Source organism: Pelobates fuscus, chromosome 2 (genome assembly GCF_036172605.1).
Source record: "Pelobates fuscus isolate aPelFus1 chromosome 2, aPelFus1.pri, whole genome shotgun sequence".
Classification (NCBI taxonomy): domain Eukaryota; kingdom Metazoa; phylum Chordata; class Amphibia; order Anura; family Pelobatidae; genus Pelobates; species Pelobates fuscus.
In genome coordinates, this window is record NC_086318.1 from 28,072,521 (window position 1) to 28,094,696 (window position 22,176).

A 22,176-nucleotide genomic window follows, 5' to 3' on the forward strand; every position below is an offset into this window, starting at 1 on the left:
CTGTATATCATAACAGCAATCATAAATATATTTAGGGATTTACCCTCACAATAAATCAGTATTAATGTGATGAAAAACTCCCAACAGTAATGAGATGTTGAATATAAATCCGAAATATAAATATTTGGTTCCAAGTAGTACTTTCAATTCACCGCCAGGGGGAGTAGTATAAGCCAGTAACTCATCAAACTGAAATTACAGAGTGAGGTATTTCCAAGGGGAGTGAAATCAAGCCTACTCTGAGGTAATATTATTATTATCAGAAAAATATTAGTGTAAAATATATATATATCCTTATCCAGGTGTTAGAAATAAAGAAACTGCTGAAGTGCAGTTAAAATGGCCGCCGTGCGGCTATTTGGGCTCCGATCGCGGCTCCAAGAAAATGGCCGCCGCGATCGTGCTCATGCGCACAAGGAAGAGAAGCGGCCGTTTGGATCTCGCAGAGGTGCGCGAGATCCAAGATGGCCGCCGTGCGCGCTCGGGGCCGCTGGAGGCGTTCTCCACGGCCCAGAAAGCCCGGGAAAACGGGGCAAAATATGCCGACCGCAACCCGGACTGTTAAAAACGGTATATTTGAAAATTTAAATATAATACATGCAATAGATATACAAAACAGAAATGTAACTGTAAGAATGAGAAAAGAAAAATAAGGTGGTAATAAGAACTAAGTTAAGAGAAACTTAGGGAAAAATAAGATAGGGTAGGAAACAAACGCCTAGGAATAAAAAACCATATTTAAAGTGAAATTATGACAGAAACGGATAGGTAAAAAATAAAGAATAAAGAATAAACCACAGAACCCACAGAAAAGTAGGAGACAGTGGCACTCTGACCTGTACTGGTGTGAAGCAGCAAAGAAAGAGGAAGTGACGTCACAGGGAGGGACTTTTATACCATGTTAAATTTTTTCTGATTGGTTATCCTGTTACTAAGTAAAAAAGTGCTGCTGTGAAGCTTAAGTAAAGAAAGTCTTAAGCAAATACGAAGCCTCCTGTCATGTTATAAAATTATTTTAGGCAGTCCAGAACAGGGTTCTGGGCTGCCTAACTCATTTGTGCCTGTGGTGCAACTAGCCCTTTGCACAAAGCTGCAAATATCTCTGTACACGCTGCACAGACAGATTCCTAGCACAATAACTACCTATAAAAACAAAAATAGTGATGGAGCCTGGGAAAACCTTTTAAAAGACTAAATGCAGCAGTTCCAATGCCTACACAATGTTGTATTAATATTTTACTATAATAAAACTTACAAATTGATTACAAATTGAAATTGATGGGGGTGTTTCTCCAACATGGATTTGTTGATGTTAGCCTCTCCTCCTTGGGTGTATATATAGATGTCTGTTCATGTATACTAAATAGAGAAGAAGATAGAAGCCTTTTATGCAATTACTATGGAAGTTACCAAGGTTCTAATGCTGTTTGTAGCTATATGGAAACATTCGCTGGCTTTACCTATACAAGTAAGTCAATGGCTTTACAACCTGAGATTCTGCCTTCAATTTACTGTGTCAAAACTGATAACTTTCCTCTATTTTTTCTGCCTGTGCAAGGTGAATAAGTTTGAAGGAACTTAACACTATCCTAATACAAATGACATTAATTTGTATTTATTTTCCTGCAGGTCCATCAGAGTGCAGCCTATGGTAAGTATCACGTTAATAAAAGATTTTAATAACATTATGAATTGAACTTCCTTCTACAGTCAGTTGTTTTTTAATAAAGCTGACGGGTTAATGTAATAAACTCTGAATTACTGTAAATTAAAATAACAATGATATATCAAAGAATAATGAAAGTGTAGCTGAAATAGAGAATGCTTACATTCAAGGTATTTATGTTTCATTTTTGCCATTATGATTTTAATCTTTCAGTTCTGACTTCCAGTTAACCTGACAGTTCTAAAAAAAATCCTGTTAGAATTGTGTTTTAATTGTGCACCAATATTGTGTTTAGTGAATATTTCTTATGTGATTCCAATCTATTTTATGAAAATATTTCCTAGTTTATTTAGAAATCAGTAACATTAAAACTCATAGAATTTGCAAAGACATGGCAAAAAAGTGAGACAATTATAAAACGGATTCATGATTGACAAATGTCCCTCACGGTGTATATTCATGTGTGTTTGCTGTGTGTGTGTTTGTCTGTATGTATGTATGTGTGTTTCACAGGGCATCACCCTGTGAAATGAATGCCATAATTGTTATATATAAAGGCTATTGTTTCAAGCAACATTTCTGCAAAATCCTGCACTTACTCATGCAGTAGTCTGCTAGCAAACATCCAATTTGATTCTCCAGCATACAAATGGTGCTGCGAGGTTAAAGAAAACAATCATGTATGCAATTGTCCAAAGGTGCAGTTGTCTCTTTGAGAACTTTGCCAGCCCTCCCCTAAATTTGTATCAGGAGAGACCCAACTGAGCCTGCCTGGAAATCTGGGAGTAGTTAGAAAATGTTGTAGTCTTTTTCATGTTAAACTTACTTGACCTAAACCTTTCCATGTCATCTCTATATGTTGTCCTTTATATCCTGTCCACTTTAGGTTTATTTATAAATCACTGAAAAGGACCGAATCACAAATTTTGCAATAAAATTTTTAACAGTTTATCAGGTGGTATTAAAATTTTGCTAGAAATAAACAAACATTAAATGGGTTAAAATAAAAATATATTATGCCATAACAGACACTATAAATAATCCTGTGTATTTTGGACATTTCAAAGAAAATGAAGTTAGCTAGGTAGGACTAGAGGTCCATACAGAATAAAATAATAGCCACCCTTCATGACCATTTAAAAATGTGTTAAAAGTGGACAAATAAATAGGAGTCTTCACTTGAGTAAAAAAAAAGTACCCTCTGGTTTTAATGTTTTAATTGATGGAAAAGTCTGGTGTGCTGGACCTCGACTAAAAGTAAAGTTAAAATAAATATCAAGGGAGTTAAATTAATAAGAATATGTGTGAATAACAGTAGAGAATAAGGGAAAGGGAAGATAAATGGCATTTTAATATACTATTCTTCTTTTAAACTGATACATTATATGGTTTCTTTTTTTAATACAATAACATTTTAAACTTCTATTGATGAAAAAAATATATTAACATGAGCTTGTGCCATATGTCTAAGTGCTCTTAAGATGCCAGTCTTATGCCTCAGATTACTGTGTCAATCGGTCTGTGTTCTCTACATACAATGAGTGCACATAGTCTGTATTATATTTAATAAGGTCTTATATTAATCTCAGCAGTCAACAAGACTGTTCTTGATGGAGAAGTTGCCTTTCGACGCACCCGCAGTGCTGCTATGTGCGATAAATGTCTCTGGCCGACATCCCCAAATGGAACCGTTTTTGTGCCTTTTGTTATTTCCTCAATATTCTGTAAGTTATTTCACTTCCCATTATTTGCTCATCATTGATGTTCTTTGTGTATTTTAATAGCAAAATTTTCTGTTTTTTCAAAGCTAAAACTGAGAAATTACTTATTAATGAAGCCATGAATCACTTTGAACGTACGACCTGTGTTAAGTTTGTCAATAGAAGAGCAGAGGTAGACTATCTCAGTGTGGAGTCTGAAGAGGGGTGAGTGCTTTTTACCTTCTACCCTCATCTACCATTCATTGAAAGCATTATACTTATCTCCTATCTTCCCTTTATGTTATCTTTCAATGATCCCTTCCTCAAAACTTAGGTAACCTTGGCATTTCAAACACATATTCAACTACATCTTTATCCTCTTTTTATTTTATGCTACCTTTTTACCCAGTGGTCGAAATACTGTGCCAGCTGCACTGGGGCCCACTGGCTAAAATATGTATGTATCTGTGTGTGTAGCTGTGTCAGTGTGTGCCGGCGTGTGTTTGGCAGTGTATGTGTATATTTGTACATCCCAGCATTCAAATGCTACACACAAAGCACTACACATATATCTACCTTTCATTTCATCTCATGCTCTCTCAGTCTTCTGTTCCCTGCATGCCAACCTTGATGCATTTTATCTCAACCTTTCTCCATCTATTTTTCATATATTCCAGTACTTTTCTTTCCCCTTTGTCCCTTATCCCTGTCACATTTAAGCTTATACTTCCTTCCCTTTAATCTGCTTCTACTTTCTTCACTCTCCTTTTATTTTACCCTCTCCAGTCATTACTTTCTCCTATATTAATTCCCAGGTTAGATAAAGTCACCCTTCCCTGCAATGCCTTCATACTACTTCTTACTAGATAGAATGTCTTCCATTCCTTTATGTCCCACATTTTGCCATTGGCATGATGGAATATTTCCGTCATGTGTCCTTAAGGGGTTAAACAATAGTATTTCTATCATACTTTTATTGCCAATTTTCCTTATCCATAATTAGTGATGTACCGAACTGTTCGCTGGCAAATAGTTCCTGGCGAACATAGCGTGTTCACGTTCGCCGCCGCGGGCGAACACATGGGCGGTTCGATCCGCCCCCTATTCGTCATCATTGAGCCAACTTTGACCCTGTGCCTCACGGTCAGCAGACACATTCCAGCAAATTAGCAGCAGACCCTCCCTTCCACACCCTCCCACCTCCCTCCCAGCATCCATTTTAGATTCATTCTGAAGCTGCATGCTTAGTGAGAGGAGGGAAAGTGTAGCTGCTGCTCATTAGATAGGGAAATTGATAGCTAGGGTCCACTACAGTGTCCACTACAGTCCTGAAGGACTCATCTGATCTCTGCTGTAAGAACAGCACCCCAAAAGCCATTTTTAGGGCTAGAACATTAGTCTGCTTTTTTTTTTTCTGTGTAATGTAATTGCAGTTGCCTGCCTGCCAGCTTCTGTGTCAGGCTCACAGTGCATACTGTGCCCATTTGCCCAGTGCCACCACTCATATCTGGTTTCACAATAGCTTATGCTTGACATTTAAAAATATTTATTTTTCACTGGAATAGATTGAATAGCAGTTAGTTGCCTGCCAGCTTCTGTGTCAGGCTCACAGTGGATACTGTGCCCATTTGCCCAGTCAGTGCCACCACTCATATCTGGTGTCTATATGGCGTGCTTTTACAAAGAAAAACATTATTCCAGTGTAAGCTAATAGCAGTCAGTGTCCTTAAAGCGGGTGTGTCAGGCCTTCAGCGTGTGCTCTGCAGACCCCTGCCAGTGTACTTTGACAGTTGCCACTCATATCTGGTGTCTCTATAGCGTGATTTTACAAAGAAAACAAGTTTTCCAGTGTAAGCTATTAGCAGTCAGTGTCCTTAAAGCGGGTGTGTCAGGCCTTCAGCGTGTGCCCTGCAGACCCCTGCCAGTGTACTTTGACAGTTGCCACTCATATCTGGTGTCTCTATAGCGTGCTTTTACAAAGAAAAAAAGTTTTCCAGTGTAAGCTAATAGCAGTCAGTGTCCTTAAAGCGGGTGTGTCAGGCCTTCAGCGTGTGCCCTGCAGACCCCTGCCAGTGTACTTTGACAGTTGCCACTCATATCTGGTGTCTCTATAGCGTGCTTTTACAAAGAAAAAAAGTTTTCCAGTGTAAGCTAATAGCAGTCAGTGTCCTTAAAGCGGCGTGTCAGGCCTTCAGCGTGTGCCCTGCAGACCCCTGCCAGTGTACTTTGACAGTTGCCACTCATATCTGGTGTCTCTATAGCGTGCTTTTACAAAGAAAAAAAGTTTTCCAGTGTAAGCTAATAGCAGTCAGTGTCCTTAAAGCGGGTGTGTCAGGCCTTCAGCGTGTGCTCTGCAGACCCCTGTCAGTGTACTTTGACAGTTGCCACTCATATCTGGTGTCTCTATAGCGTGCTTTTACAAAGAAAAAAAGTTTTCCAGTGTAAGCTAATAGCAGTCAGTGTCCTTAAAGCGGGTGTGTCAGGCCTTCAGCGTGTGCCCTGCAGACCCCTGCCAGTGTACTTTGACAGTTGCCACTCATATCTGGTGTCTCTATACCGTGCTTTTACAAAGAAAAAAAGTTTTCCAGTGTAAGCTAATAGCAGTCAGTGTCCTTAAAGCGGTGTGTCAGGCCTTCAGCGTGTGCCCTGCAGACCCTTGCCAGTGTACTTTGACAGTTGCCACTCATATTTGGTGTCTCTATAGTGTGCTTTAACAAAGAAAAAAGTTTAACAGTGTAAGCTTATAGCAGTCAGTGTCCTTAAAGTGGGTGTGTCAGGCCTTCAGCGTGTGCCCTGCAGACCCCTGCCAGTGTACTTTGACAGTTGCCACTCATATCTGGTGTCTCTATAGCGTGCTTTTACAAAGAAAAAAAGTTTTCCAGTGTAAGCTAATAGCAGTCAGTGTCCTTAAAGCGGGTGTGTCAGGCATTCAGCGTGTGCCCTGCAGACCCCTGCCAGTGTACTTTGACAGTTGCCACTCATATCTGGTGTCTCTATAGCGTGCTTTTACAAAGAAAAACAGTTTTCCAGTGTAAGCTAATAGCAGTCAGTGTCCTTCAAGCGGGTGTGTCAGGTCTTCAGCGTGTACCCTGCAGACCCCTGCCAGTGTACTTTGACAGTTGCCACTCATATCTGGTGTCTCTATAGCGTGCTTTTACAAAGAAAAAAAAGTTTTCCAGTGTAAGCTAATATCAGTCAGTGTCCTTAAAGCGGGTGTGTCAGGCCTTCAGCGTGTGCCCTGCAGACCCCTGCCAGTGTACTCTGACAATTGCCACTTATATCTGGTTTCTCTATGGCGTGCTTTTACAAAGAAAACAAGTTTTCCAGTGTAAGCTAATATTAGTCAGTGTCCTTAAAGCGGGTGTGTCAGGCCTTCAGCGTGTGCTCTGCAGACCCCTGCCAGTGTACTTTGACAGTTGCCACTCATATCTGGTGTCTCTATACCGTGCTTTTACAAAGAAAAAAAGTTTTCCAGTGTAAGCTAATAGCAGTCAGTGTCCTTAAAGCGGTGTGTCAGGCCTTCAGCGTGTGCCCTGCAGACCCCTGCCAGTGTACTTTGACAGTTGCCACTCATATCTGGTGTCTCTATACCGTGCTTTTACAAAGAAAAAAAGTTTTCCAGTGTAAGCTAATAGCAGTCAGTGTCCTTAAAGCGGTGTGTCAGGCCTTCAGCGTGTGCCCTGCAGACCCTTGCCAGTGTACTTTGACAGTTGCCACTCATATTTGGTGTCTCTATAGTGTGCTTTAACAAAGAAAAAAGTTTAACAGTGTAAGCTTATAGCAGTCAGTGTCCTTAAAGTGGGTGTGTCAGGCCTTCAGCGTGTGCCCTGCAGACCCCTGCCAGTGTACTTTGACAGTTGCCACTCATATCTGGTGTCTCTATAGCGTGCTTTTACAAAGAAAAAAAGTTTTCCAGTGTAAGCTAATAGCAGTCAGTGTCCTTAAAGCGGGTGTGTCAGGCATTCAGCGTGTGCCCTGCAGACCCCTGCCAGTGTACTTTGACAGTTGCCACTCATATCTGGTGTCTCTATAGCGTGCTTTTACAAAGAAAAACAGTTTTCCAGTGTAAGCTAATAGCAGTCAGTGTCCTTCAAGCGGGTGTGTCAGGTCTTCAGCGTGTACCCTGCAGACCCCTGCCAGTGTACTTTGACAGTTGCCACTCATATCTGGTGTCTCTATAGCGTGCTTTTACAAAGAAAAAAAAGTTTTCCAGTGTAAGCTAATATCAGTCAGTGTCCTTAAAGCGGGTGTGTCAGGCCTTCAGCGTGTGCCCTGCAGACCCCTGCCAGTGTACTTTGACAGTTGCCACTCATATCTGGTTTCTCTATGGCGTGCTTTTACAAAGAAAACAAGTTTTCCAGTGTAAGCTAATATTAGTCAGTGTCCTTAAAGCGGGTGTGTCAGGCCTTCAGCGTGTGCTCTGCAGACCTCTGCCAGTGCACATTGCCACTCATATCTGGTGTCACAATGGCGTGCATTTAAAACCCAAAAACTTTTTTCACTGTTATAGATTGAATTGCAGTTAGTTGTCTTCAATCGAGTGTGTCAGGCCTACAGCGTGTGCTCTTCCAACCTCAGCAAGTGTAATTTGCCACTCATATCTGGTGTCTCTATAGCGTACCTTTACAAAGAAAAAAATGTTTTCACTGTTATAGATTGAATAGCAGTTAGTTGTCTTCAAGCGGGTGTGTCAGCGTGTACTCTGCAGACCTCTGCCATTGCACATTGCCACTCATATCTGGTCTCACAGTAGCTTGCACGCATAGTACCACTAATCCAAAAAAAAAAATGACAGGCAGAGGCAGGCCACCCCGCAGGGGCCATCGTGGTCGTGGTGCTGTGATTCCCTTTGGTCCTAGAATAATGCCCAGTTTTCAGAGGCCACGTACCCTGAACTTGAAAAGTTCTGAGGACATAGTTGACTGGCTAACACAGGGCACCCAATCTTCTACATGTTCCGCTCGGAACCTTGACGCACCATACTCCTCCAGCATAGCTTCAGGCCCCTCTCAAGATACCACTCACCCACCTGCCGCCACCACCAAAACTAGCACCACAGCCGCTTTACTTGGTATGTCAGAGGAGTTATTCACACATCCGTTTGAAGAAATGAGTGATGCGCAACCATTATTGCCAGAGGATGTAGATAACAGGGATATGTCTCAGGCAGGCAGCATTACACAAATGGACGTACGGTGTGATGAGGATGATGTTGTACCCGCTGCGGCTTACTTTGCTGAGTTGTCAGATAAGTGAAGCGGTTGATGATGACGATGCGTCCATTGATGTCACGTGGGTGCCCGCTCGGCAAGAAGAAGAACAGGGCAAAAGTTCAGATGGGGAGACAGAGAGGAGGAGGAGGAGACGAGTTGGAAGCAGGGGGAGGTCGTCGCAAGGAGCTAGTGGCATAGTCAGACAGCATGCATCGGCACCCGGGGTCAGCCCGACAGCACGCCAATCAACACATGCTGTGTCCACCACCAGAATGCCGTCATTGCAGAGCTCAGCAGTGTGGAATTTTTTTTGTGTGTCTGCCTCTGACAACAGCGATGCCATTTGCAACCTGTGCCAAAAGAAACTGAGTCGTGGGAAGTCCAACACCCACCTAGGTACAACTGCTTTGCGTAGGCACATGATCTCACATCACAAACGCCTATGGGATCAACACATGAGTACAAGCATCTCGCAAACTCTAAGCCGCCATCCTCCTCCTGGTCCAGCATCTTCAGCCACGTCAACCACTGCTGTCCTCCTTGCCCCCTCTAAACCATCCGCCACTCCGTCTCCCGCCTTGAGCAGTTCCCGCTCATCTGCCCACAGTAATGTGCCTGTCAAGGACATGTTTGAGCGTAAGAAGCCAATGTCTGACAGCTGGCTTGTCCGAACTATTAGCCTGCCAGCTTTTACCATACAAGCTGGTGGAGTCTGAGGCGTTCAACATTTTTTTAGCTATTGGGACACCGCAGTGCAAGGTACCCGGACGAAATTTATTTTCACAAAAGGCAATCCCCAACCTGTACTCGATTGTCCAAAAGGAAGTAATGGAATGTCTGGCACACAGTGTTGGCGCATTGGGTAAACCTGCTGACGGCTGCCAAGCATGGAATGCGTGACTCTGCAGAGGAGTTGGTGACACCGCCACGACTTGCAGGCAGGCCTGCTGCCACCTCCTCTACTCCTCCTACTCCATCCTCTTCCATAACCTCCTCAGCTGAGTCCTCTTCTGCTGCTGCGTCTTGCTCCACATCAACGGCACCACCCCAGCTCCCCAGGTACTATTCCACATTCCGGATACGGCAGTGTCTCGCCGTCTTGGGTTTGACTTGCTTGAAAGCAGAGAGTCACACCGGACAAGCACTCCTGTCCGCCCTGAACGCACAGGTGGAAAAGTGGCTGACTCCGCAGCAACTGGATATCGGCAAAGTGGTTTGTGACAACGGAAAAAATTTGTTAGCGGCATTGAAGTTGGGCAAGTTGACACATGTGCCGTGCATGGCACGTGTGTAATCTGATCGTACAACGCTTTGTGCATAAGTACACAGGCTTACAGGACGTCCTGAAGCAGGCCAGGAAGGTGTGTGGCCATTTCAGGTGTTCCTACATGGCCATGGCTCACTTTGCCGATATCCAGCGGCGAAACAACATGCCAGTGAGGCACTTGATTTGCGACAGCCCGACATGTTGGAATTCAACACTCCTAATGTTCGACCGCCTGCTCCAACAAGAAAAAGCTGTTAATGAATATTTGTATGACTGGGGTGCTAGGACAGCCTCTGGGGAGCTGGGATTTTATTTGCCACGTTACTGGACGCTTATGCGCAATGCCTGTAGGCTCATGCGTCCTTTTTAGGAGGTGACAAACCTAGTCAGTCGCACCGAAGGCACCATCAGCGACATCATACCATTTGTTTTCTTCCTGGAGCATGCCCTGCGAAGAGTGCTGGATCAGGCCGTAGATGAGTGTGAAGAGGAAGAGGAAGAGTTGTGGTCACCATCACCACCAGAAACAGCCTTATCAGCATCGCTTGCTGGACCTGCGGCAACACTGGAAGAGGATTGTGAGGAAGAGGAGTCAGAGGAGGAATGTGGCTTTGAGGAGGAGGAGGAAGACCAACCACAACAGGCATCCCAGGGTGCTCGTTGTCACCTATCTGGTACCCGTGGTGTTGTACATGGCTGGGGGGAAGAACATACCTTCATTGACATCACGGAGGAGGAGGAACGGGAAATGAGTAGCTCGGCATCCAACCTTGTGCAAATGGGGTCTTTCATGCTGTTGTGCCTGTTGAGGGACCCTCGTATAAAAAGGCTGAAGTAGAACGACCTGTACTGGGTGTCCTTGCTACTAGACCCCCGGTATAAGCAGAAAGTGGCGGAAATGTTACCGAATTACAACAAGTCGGAAAGGATGCAGCATTTGCAAAATAAATTAAAAAGTATGCTTTACACAGCGTATAAGGGTGATGTCACAGCACAACGGGAATGTAACTGGGGGAGAGGTGGAAGTCATCCTCCTCCTCCCACGACCACGCCGGCAAGGACAGGACGCTTTAAAGACGTGTTGTTGATGGAGGAAATGCAGACCTTTTTAAGTCCTATGCATCGCCACAGCCCTTCGGGATCCAACCTCAGAGAACGACTCGACCGACAGGTAGCAGACTACCTCGCCTTAACTGCAGATATCGACACTCTGAGGATAGATGAACCCCTTGACTACTGGGTGTGCAGGCTTGACCTGTGGCCTGAGCTATCCCAATTTGCGATAGAACTTCTGGCCTGCCCCGCTTCAAGTGTCCTGTCAGAAAGGACCTTCAGTGCAGCAGGAGGTATTGTCACTGAGAAGAGAAGTCGCCTAGGTCAAAAAAGTCTAGATTACCTCACCTTTATTAAGATGAATGAGGGATGGATCCCGAAGGGACTGACACTGGGCGATACAATCGATTAAAAAAGGCCTGATGAGATGAGCTGCCTTGGGCTAAAAATGGTCCACACGCTGCTGTATTTTAGCTCTGAATGCCGGTTGACTTGCGTGACTTATCCGGCACCAACTATGGTTCAAGCCGCCATGTTTTAGGGCACTTTCTGCCTGTGAAACAAACATCAATTTTTCTTGCCACTGCTACAGCAGCGGCTGCAACAATACCTCATTTTTCAGGCATGTGTACATGCCTAATTTTTAGGCCCTCTGGTGCTGCACTGTGGCTTCAAAAACCAAACCAAAAAAAAGGCACATAGTGACCCTATGTACGGGGAACAGTCCCTATTCTGCTCTGTGTCAGTGTGTATCAGGGATTTGACTATCTTTATTCAGATTCAAAAATTAAAATTCCAGGAAAAATTTAACAAACATTAACAAGAACATGTTATGCACATCATAGAAACAACGTGAACCTCTTTAAAGCCACAAACTTAAGACAAAAAATACGTACACACAATGTGTAAGGGTTTGAAAGAAAATTCGGAATCCTTACATGTTTACTTTATCGTTTGTTTGATTTTTGTGAACCATATATGAACTACAAGCAGCGTGAAAACTATAAAAACTCAAGTGGCCATGCTGATCAAATTAAATAGTATGCTTTACACAGCGGATAAGGGTGATGTCACAGCACAACGGGAATCTAACAGGGGAAGAGGTGAAAGTCATCCTCCTCCTCCCACGACCACGCCATATCTGCCAAGTGACCCTATGTAGGGGGAACAGTCTCTATTCTGCTCTGTGTCAGTGTGTATCATGGTCTCTGAGGACAGGTGTCAATCCATACCTGCCAAATGACCCTATGTAGGGGGAACAGTCTCTATTCTGCTCTGTGTCAGTGTGTATCATGGTCTCTGAGGATGGGGAACAGTCTCTATTCTGCTCTGTGTCAGTGTGTATCAGGGGCTTTGAGGACAGGTGTCAATCCATACCTGCCAAGTGACCCTATGTAAGGGGAACAGTCCCTATTCTGCTCTGTGTCAGTGTGTATCAGGGTCTCTGAGGACAGGTGTCAATCCATATGTCAAGGTGTCAATCCATATGTCAAGGTGTCAATCCATATGTCAAGGTGTCAATATGTCATATGTCAGGTGTCAATCCATATCCATTGCGATTTAGGAATGTTAGGTGATTTCTGCCATTTATGGATTAAAACCAGACTCTGCATCAACTGTGTAATTTTCCATGGGAGTTTTGCCATGGATCCCCCTCCGGCATGCCACAGTCAAGGTGTTAGTCCCCTTGAAACAACTTTTCCATCACTTTTGTGGCCAGAAACAGTCCCTGTGGGTTTTAAAATTTGCCTGCCCATTGAAGTCAATGGCACTTCGCCCGGTTCGCCGGTTCGCGAACGTTTGCGGAAGTTCCCGTTCGCCATTCGCAAACCGAAAATGTCGTGTTCGCGACATCACTATCCATAATTCCTTACATGTTAAGTCAGGGAGGGTGTTAACATTGGATTATGTAACTGTCAGATATCAGGTGGGTTAACTTCATTACCATGGGCCTATCTGATGAATTATGAGGATCAGGAAAACCAATCCAATTTTTGTGAGTAAGAAGGAGCAACGGCTGTAAGTCTGTCAGAATAGGCATGGACCCAACATGCAATGCTTAAGTCTATCTTTCCTTTGTAAAAGTAACATATTTATGGACCATAGAGTGTCTGGGCTCAATACAGCACCTATAGTGAGGCATACTATGCCAGCAAACTGGTAAAGAATGTCCAGGATCAAACAGAGTTCTAGGGGTGTGAAGGAAAAATAAATTGAAGGAACACGCCAAGGTAACCAATATCAGTAATCAAAATAAAAGTAGTTCAAGCTGAGTTAATAACCAACCAAATTCCAGAAATAAATAACACACACTCTATACAGAAACAATGGCAGGAAACAAAATAGTATTTATATCTGAATTCAATGGGTATGGTAGAAGCCTTAATGTTTTTGTTTTGCAACAGCCATACCAAAATATATGTGTGTATAGTGTCACATACTAGTGTTGTTTTGGAATATGCCTCAGAAAATGACGACACTCGATAATTAAAAGAGTGCCATCGAGAGGTGTCCACCATAAGACATGACAAGCATAGGTCTTAACTGTCCTAGCCAGAGGTTTCATTATAATTAAGCATTTGTGCTTATTCAATCTGCATAAAGATAACACTACTATCAACATTACCTCTTAGGTGCTGGTCGTACATCGCAAAGCTTGGTGGCCAACAGAAAGTGAGCTTGAACAAGGCAATGTGCATGTCATCTGGTATAATACAACATGAACTGATGCACTCACTGGGATTTTACCATGAGCAGAACAGGAGTGGAAGTGACAGAGATAAACATGTTGAAATAATGTGGCAGTACATTGATGAAGGTAAGATATTTACATACCAAGAAAAAATTGTGTGCCAAAATAGCCACGATAGATAAATAGATGAGTTGTGAGAATGTTTCCAGTGTAGCTGTTTTGACCATTGATTTGACACTTATAAAATTCCTGTGAATACCATAAAAAGCTGTTTCCCTGATGGAAAGTGACCTCCTATATAAATATTGATACCGGTTTGCTCAGATGTCTGGGACTCAGCAGACAGCACCCTACCCAAGTGCCACTTCTCAGTTTGTAGGTATGAATGGAATGATTCCACAGTTTTCTGCTTTCTGTTACCAGCTTGATAGTTATTATTTTTGTTTTCACAACTGCTATGGACATCACAAAAGGTATTCAATGTTTAATTAATATATTAGTTCTGAGTTTTTATTTGTGATTTCAAATAACTTATTGTAACAAATGGATTCCTCTGCTGACATTTGAAGTTCAAACTATCCATGAAAGAGGAGTTTCATTGACAGTGAAAATAGTTTGCATGGACATTAAAGAAACACTCTAAGCACTAGAATCTCTGAAGGATACTTCAGTGGTTCTGGAGCAAAGAGACAGTCCCTTCAGTCTCTCAATTGTAAATGCTGCCTTTTCTGAAGAATGCAGTGTTGACATTATTATCTAAGGACACAACTAGCGGCTTTCAATCAGGCAGCGTCCTATTGTGGCCCTTCAAACTACACAAGAGCCATGTTTGGCTTCTTCACACTTTGTTGAATGCATCTCTATAAGGAGATGCTGACTGGCAGAGCATGACAATTTACGTGCATGCACAGTAACCCCCTCCCAATGCTTGGATAGGTTGACATCATTGTCACTGATTACTTCAACCGAGGTAGAAATGGCAGCCACAGAGAGACAATGTGGGATTAATGGTAAGTAAAAACTTCTTATATAACTATTACATGGAGGCCCAGAAATCTAAACAGACATTTGGACACTCTACTATTAGAAATATATGGTATGTATTAACATTAACATTACCATACATTAACATTAACATTAGAGAACTCAGTTGAACTAGCAATATGAAAGGTAAATAACATGGTATAGTAAAAGTACTCACTGATTCTCCTTATAGGCCGAAGATCATTTTTTCAGATGGAGAATACCAACAATCTGGACTTTTCGTACGATTATAGTTCAATCATGCATTCTCAGAAGTAAGTACAATTATTGATTATGAATACAGATAAATATTGTGATAAATCATTTTTGCAGAAATTCTAAAACTCTAACGTGACATTTTATTACAGTACCACATACACCAACACTCTGAATAAAGCTACCATTATCCCAAAACCTGACCCCAGAGTGCCTATAGGACAGAGGCTAGGACTGAGTCATTTAGACATGATGAAAATAAACAAACTCTATAACTGCAGTAAGTATTTTTATGATTATGTTATCGTTTCATAATTTTTAAAATATTAGAATATTCTATGAATATGTGGTTAGGTACAGCAGCGTACTAAGTATCGAGTGACAGGTGGGAGGGGAGGGGAGTGCAGCCTGTCACTCTTTATAGCATGGCTGTGTGTGACCAAGGTAGAAGATAATAAAAATGAAAATCCAGCGCACTCACTTGTCTACTAAACAGTTATTATAGTGCTGAACAATTTTGTTAGTTTTATTAAAAACACCTAATCTAGGCAAAAATAATGGGGGTTTAGTTACATTATATGATCATACATTGCATAAGCCTGCCACAAACGTCAATGTACCCCATCTTTGGCAGGTCCTACTCTGTCTGCTAAATGAGCTACTCACTTGGGGAAATCCTTCCATCTCGAGTTCGCTGCAGTACAAGGCTTAAATAGGGTCCTAAGATGAGGCACCTGTAACAGGGAGGGGTGCAAAACCAAGGAGCTGGCTAGACTCCTAAATATATACATATATCATTATCCTCTACCCAGGTCTAGGTACCTGCTACCACAACCACCTGATATGAGGGACTCTAACTTCAATCCAAACCCTCTCTGGCGCTAGTAAAGGTGGGAGGAAGATTTGCTGACTTGTGCCTGTGCGACCATATAAATGTGACTCTGTGTGATTAGATGTGACTGCATGTGTGTAACTATATGTCACATAGTATATGTGTGGAGTAAAGAACAATGGAGATGGCACTGACTGAATGGGTAGGGAGGCCAAAAACTCAGGATGGTAAACTTCACATAGATGTGAAGAAGGCAAAAACGAATCTGGCACACATGAACTCCAAAAACAACAATTTTATTAGGAACCCACCATTAACATTTAGGCCCCAATAATAGCTAGTTTATTGTTGCTGAAACATTGATAATATTTTCCTAAGTAAATTGTTGTTTGTATGCCAATACCTTTTTTGCTTTCTTTATATCTGTGTGCATCTATTTGTATGTATGTCACTGTTGGTCTAGGTTAATGTGTATGTTAGTTAATGTATGTGTATAGATGTGTAATTATGTGACTGCGGGTTATTGAGTGTAAGTGACTCTGTGTTATTGTTTCTATTTGAATGTATAATTGCTTGTTTATGTATGTACGTATGCATACATTGTGTTTGTACGGGGGTAAGAATAATGAACAGACAAGAGGTGATGTGGGGGTTAAAAGATACACAATAAGTAGTGTGGGTTAAGGATTAAGAGAGACAAAGGTTGGAAAGAAATAAGCAAAAAGGGTTTGGATATAAACACAAAGAGATAAATGGGTGCGGAGCATCAGACAATATTTTTAAATTATGGGCAGCGAATACACACATCCAATCGATCTGGTAAGGTAATTAGGTAAAGGTGACTCTCAGTCATTTATTTGTCCATGAAATAAGTCCGCCCAGCGTAATATTTGTATCATAATTTTAGACCAATAGATGTTCTTTGTCCATTTGTTCAGGTGTCTGTCGAATTAAGTTAACAGATCCTTTAGGATCTTTCTCTCCTTCTGGCATCTCTTTTGGACAGGATAGTAGCTGTCTCTGGTTTATTCAATCTGAAATAAACAAACAGGTAAATATTAAATGACTTTAACATGTTGCATTACTGTGATTACAATGTGCAGTCAGTAATATATCTGTTGCTACTGTTATCAAAAAAGTGCAATTATGTAACAATGCTGGTATTCCTAGAATACATACACTACAGATTATAGTTATAAAGATCAGTTAAGGGGTCACTCCAGTGCCAGGAAAACAATCAGTTTTCCTGGCACTACAGGTCCCCTCTCCCTCTCCCCCTCCCCCCCCACCCCCGGTTGCTGAAGGGGTGAAAACCCCTTCAGTCACTTACCTGAGACCACCGCCGACATCCCTCCTCTTCCTTACGTCAGCTGGTGGGCGAGACTGATCCTGCCCGCCGGCTGAGGAGAACTAATGCGCATTAGAGCTCTCCATAGGAAAGCAATGAAAAAACTTTTCAATCCTTTCCTATGGGGAATTGAGTGACGCTGGAAGTCCACACGCAGCATGAGGACATCTAGCGATGCTCTAGCACAGAAAACCTGTGCTATAGACACGGAAGTGCCCTGTAGTGGCGGTCTAGTAGACAGCCACTAGAGGAGGAGTTAACCCTGCAAGGTATTTATTGCAGTTTATAAAAAACTGCAATAATTACACTTGCAGGGTTAAGAGTAGTGGGAGTTGGCACCCAGACCACTCCAATGGGCAGAAGTGGTCTGGGTGCCTGGAGTGTCCCTTTAAATGGCAAATGGAATGTACAAGAATGGTCAGGAATATGCAGTAATTTGGTTCCTGTATATAAACACATACTAACATTCTATTGCTGAAAGTGTAGAATCTAATATTTCATCTGATCCAGTGCTCAAATGTTTGTAATCTATCTTAGTAGGCAGGCATCACAGGATTATTCTCTAAAGTGAAAATTCAAGATGAATTCAAAGTAAATTCAAGATAAAAGGTTAAAATAGCAGAAGTGGAAACATTCACTATGCCAGCTATGTTTCTCATTGAGCTACTCTGGACTTCAAACTAAAAAAACTCACCTTGAATTCTCAATTTAGTAAATAACCTTGTATATGCTATTCACCACTGAAAACCTCCTATTATAGGCCAAAAAGCTGATCTGTAAAAATAAATGAGTTTGAGATTTTTGTCAGTCAGACTATTTAAGCCCAAAATATACAATTCTATTATCAACTAAATTCTTGATTCATTAAATCATCTTAATTATGTTTTCAGGTTTATCTGCAACTCAGTGACATTAATATTACTCGTTCAGCTGGATGCTCTGACAGTTACATAAAGGTTTATGATGGGACCAGCAAATCTGATGATGTTCTCCTGGACAAGACTTGTGGAGATTTAGAAATCTCACCACTTCTTTCTAGTGGGAATAGCATGCTGGTGGAATTTGTGAGCAATCAGGCACCAGCTCTTAGCAGATTTAAAGCTCTCTATAAAAAAGGTAACTCTGAACATTGAAGTCACAGAAATAAGTTGATCTATCAAAGTAGGGTACATGCTTCCATCTTGCTAATGTAGAACAGTAACATTATATGAGTATTGTAATACAATGTAAACTCATGGCATGGCATTAAACAAGTAGATGGTTATTACGACTGTTTACCTTAAAGACAATGTCAGCACCCTCCCAAGTACATACCTTTCTGCTGTTCTAAATTTAGCATACTGTCTCTGGTTTGTTCTATATTATATATCCCTAATATGTTGCACACAAGTAGACACACTTGCACTGTGTAAGGGCTATTTTGAGTGGGACCAGCCAGCATGGCTGCTTGTCTGACCGCATCAATACCAACCAGGATGATTTAGGGGGATTTCTAAAGCTTCTGTTCTGGTTGCTGGCCACAAACAGACTTTCACAGTATGTGTCAGAAGCACTGTCCACTATGCAGTGCTTCTGACACATACTGTGAAATTTTGTTTGTGGCCAGCAACCAGAACAGAAGCCTGGGATCCTCTTGCAGAGTGGGCCTCCTGTGAATGTGAGCCGTGCAATCCAAGGTGTCCCCGTCCAGAACGTGGCCTAGGTAATTAATGAATTGTGACCACTTTAAAAAAGGGTATATATACCCAGTCCGGTGATAGTAGAACTTTGTCTTGAGAAAGTCCTCTAGTAAGGACGAAACGCGTAGACAGTCTTCTATCTGTTAGTCTGCGCTGTACCTCCTTTCCGGTCCTTCATTTGCGGTCCGGCTGTGATTTGTGGTAGCCATCATGATTGGATCGTTTACCCTTCCACATCTCGTGTCAAGGGGTTGGCGTGCTCCCCTCACCTCGCTCGAAGGTCGGGCGAACAGGGTAAGCTGCTCTGGCTGATCCCCAGGGTATTTATATAATATTTTCTACTCTGGGTTATCCCCATTGCAACCCCCTTTAGCCCAGACCCGGTAGCCTGGCTGGTTTCTGAGCTCCCCCCGACAGGGATAGTGCAGGAGCCGGGGGACTGTTTATCTTCCTTTTTTATATTTTATGTATATTTTTTACATGTGCACAATTTTTCACCAGTAGCCATTTTACCAGTGTTTAGGGGGCCCGACACTGTGTCTATTTTTTCTAAACATCTGCTCTGGACGTTTGTGTTGCCGGTATATACATTTTTGCAGTATTGATTTGATGCTATTACATTGTGTCTATGTTCAATAAATAATGTTTTACACTTTTGGCATACGGCAATATTATTAATGCTATTCACTTATTAATTTATATTAACCCTGTGTTGCTACCAGGTCCAATTTTGTTTTTATTGATATATTGATTGGGGTACAGTGCTTTAGTGGTCACTATTTTGTATTTTTTATGTCTAATTAAGTCACTCCTTTGTATGTGATGCAGCCCGGCATTTGATAATTATTATTCTTTTTGTCAGTTACCTTATATTAGTTTTGGTATTTGTTATCTAAATATTTTTTAACTGAACTATCAAGCGTATTTCAACACTGTTCAGTTACAGTAAAAACAGAGAAGAGGCCTTCTATTATTAGGTCTGCCCAGAGTCCACTAATGTCCCTTATACTGTGTGAATATATGTAGTTGTCAAGAGTTAAAACGACAGACATCACTGTTTGCACGTGGCTTTCTGACTTTCTTCTTATAAAAGTAATGGGATTTTTTCAACTATAATTTGATGTCTCTACTACACCCCATATATAGTTACATAGTTACATAGTTACATAGTTACATAACTGAAAAGAGACTTGCGTCCATCAAGTTCAGCCTTCCTCACATTTGTGTTTTGCTGTTGATCCAAAACAAGGCAAAAAACCCAGCTTGAAGCACAATTTTGCAACAAGCTAGGAAAAAAAAAATATTTCTTGACCCCAGAATGGCAGTCAGATGTATCCTTGGATCAAGCAGTTATTACCCTACACTGAAAGATTATATCCTTGAATATTCTGTTTTTGCAAGTATGCATCTAGTAGCTGTTTGAACATCTGTATGGACTCTGATAAAACCACATCTACAGGCAGAGAATTCCACATCCTTATTGTTCTTACAGTAAAAAAAACCTTTCCTTTGCCTCAGACGAAATCTTCTTTCTATAGATTATAACACTAATAATTATTGTCCAAGTCCACCTTCACTTATCATAATAATAATACAGATCATGATGTCAGAACTATAAAGGCACACATAAAGCTAGGACTCTCTTGTGCTCTAGAATAATACTGAGTTTCTTTAGATCCTGTCCGCTACCCTGTTCCTTGTGTCACCTCTAAACTTTGTTTTGCAGTGCCTCCCATGAGATAATGAGATGAAATGAAGAAAGAACATACCGTATATACTCGAGTATAAGCCGACCCGAATATAAGCCGAGGCCCCTAATTTTACCCCAAAAAACTGGGAAAACTTATTGACTGGAGTATAAGACTAGGGTGGGAAATGCAGCAGCTACTGGTAAATTTCTAAATAAAATTAGATCCTAAAAAAATTATATTAATTGAATATTTATTTACAGTGTGTGTATGAATGCAGCGTGTGTGCATGAGTGCAGCGTGTGTGTATGAGTGCAGCGTGTGTGTATGAGTGCAGCGTGTGTGTATGAGTGCAGCGTGTGTGCATGAATGCAGCGTGTGTGTATGAATGCAGCGTGTGTGTATGAGTGCAGTGTGTGTATAAGTGCAGTGTGTGTATGAGTGCAGTGTGTGTATGAGTGATGTGTGTGTATGTATGAATGAAGTGTGTGTGTATGAGTACAGTGTGTGTATATTAGTGCAGTGTGTGTATGAATGCAGTGTGTGTGTATGAATGCAGTGTGTGTGTATGAATGCAGTGTGTGTATGAATGCAATGTGTGTATGAATGCAGTGTGTGTATATGAGTGCAGTGTGTGAATGAATGCAGTGTGTGTATGAATGCAGTGTGTGAATGAATGCAGTGTGTGTGTATGTGAGTGCAGTGTGTGTATATTAGTGGTGTGTGTATGAGTGCAGTGTGTGTATGAGTGCAGTGTGTGTATGAATGCAGTGTGTGTGTATGAATGCAGTGTGTGTGTATGAATGCAGTGTGTGTATGAATGCAGTGTGTGTATGAGTGCAGTGTGTGTATATGAGTGCAGTGTGTGAATGAATGCAGTGTGTGTATGAATGCAGTGTGTGTATGAATGTATGAGTGCAGTGTGTGTGTATGTGTGTATGAGTATGTGTGCAGTGTGTGTATGAATGCAGTGTGTGTGTGTGTGTGGGCAATTTTTTTTTATTATTTTAATATTTTTTATGATTTTTATTATTTTATTTTATTTAATTATTTTTTTTTGTATTATTTTAATATGTATTTTGTATTAGTAATATTTATTATTTTTTTTTTTTTCGTCCCCCCTCCCTGCTTTATACATAGCAGGGAGGGGGGCTCCTTCCCTGGTGGTCTAGTGGCATTGGCAGTTCAGTGGGGGGGAGGAGGGGGCTGTCAGAGTTTACTTACCTCTCCTGCAGCTCCTGTCAGCTCTCTCCTCCTCCGCGCCGTCCGTTCAGCACCTCTATCAGCTCACACTGTAAGTCTCGCGAGAGCCACGGCTCTCGCGAGACTTACAGTGGGAGCTGACCGAGGTGCTGAACGGACCGCCGCGGAGGAGGAGGAAGCTGACAGGAGCTGCAGGAGAGGTAAGCAACGCTCTCTCACAGCCCCCACAGCCCCGGTCTGTATTATGGCAATGCAAACTGCCATAATACAGACTATTGACTGGAGTATAAGCCGAGTTGGGGTTTTTCAGCACAAAAAATGTGCTGAAAAACTCGGCTTATACTCGAGTATATACGGTACTTGCGAACAAGCTTAGAATGCTCAAAGGGAAAATACATATTGAGATACTACCATTGTACAACTATCTGGAAAAAGTTTAAATAGTCCACTCATACATTCCTGAAGCTTATCTAGAAATTAATCATTGTTAGAGAGGCTAAAATATCTGTATGTTAAAGATAAATTTTGCACTGAGTGAAATACATAAACTAGCACAACCTGTACACGAGTCGTCTGATATTTGTGTGAGTGTATAT

The 22,176-nt window shown here is 41.8% G+C and overlaps 1 protein-coding gene across 2 annotated transcripts; it reads left to right on the forward strand.

The window, feature by feature from the left end:
* Nucleotides 1-1,349: 1,349 nt before the first annotated feature.
* On the forward strand, nt 1,350-20,534 carry LOC134585410 (astacin-like metalloendopeptidase). 2 transcript variants are annotated; one of them, XM_063440821.1, is made up of 10 exons: nt 1,350-1,468; nt 1,630-1,651; nt 3,256-3,390; nt 3,474-3,591; nt 13,533-13,717; nt 14,808-14,889; nt 14,983-15,110; nt 16,601-16,713; nt 17,901-18,126; nt 20,416-20,534. In XM_063440821.1, the coding sequence occupies exons 1-10, from the start codon at nt 1,400-1,402 to the stop codon at nt 20,430-20,432; spliced, it is 1,095 nt and encodes a 364-aa protein (XP_063296891.1). In that variant the 5' UTR covers nt 1,350-1,399; the 3' UTR covers nt 20,433-20,534. The 2 variants fall into 2 exon arrangements, with proteins under 2 accessions (XP_063296891.1, XP_063296893.1); XM_063440823.1 differs by lacking the exon at nt 17,901-18,126.
* The last annotated feature ends 1,642 nt before the right edge of the window (nt 20,535-22,176 follow it).

Bases quoted from the DNA above. Each gene is read 5' to 3' on its own strand.
- LOC134585410 (XM_063440821.1), top strand. From the start codon at position 1,400: ATGGAAGTTACCAAGGTTCTAATGCTGTTTGTAGCTATATGGAAACAT. The intron at 1,652-3,255 runs GTAAGTATCACG...TATTAATCTCAG, and splicing joins CCATCAGAGTGCAGCCTATG to CAGTCAACAAGACTGTTCTT. The intron at 3,592-13,532 runs GTGAGTGCTTTT...ATTACCTCTTAG, and splicing joins AGTGTGGAGTCTGAAGAGGG to GTGCTGGTCGTACATCGCAA.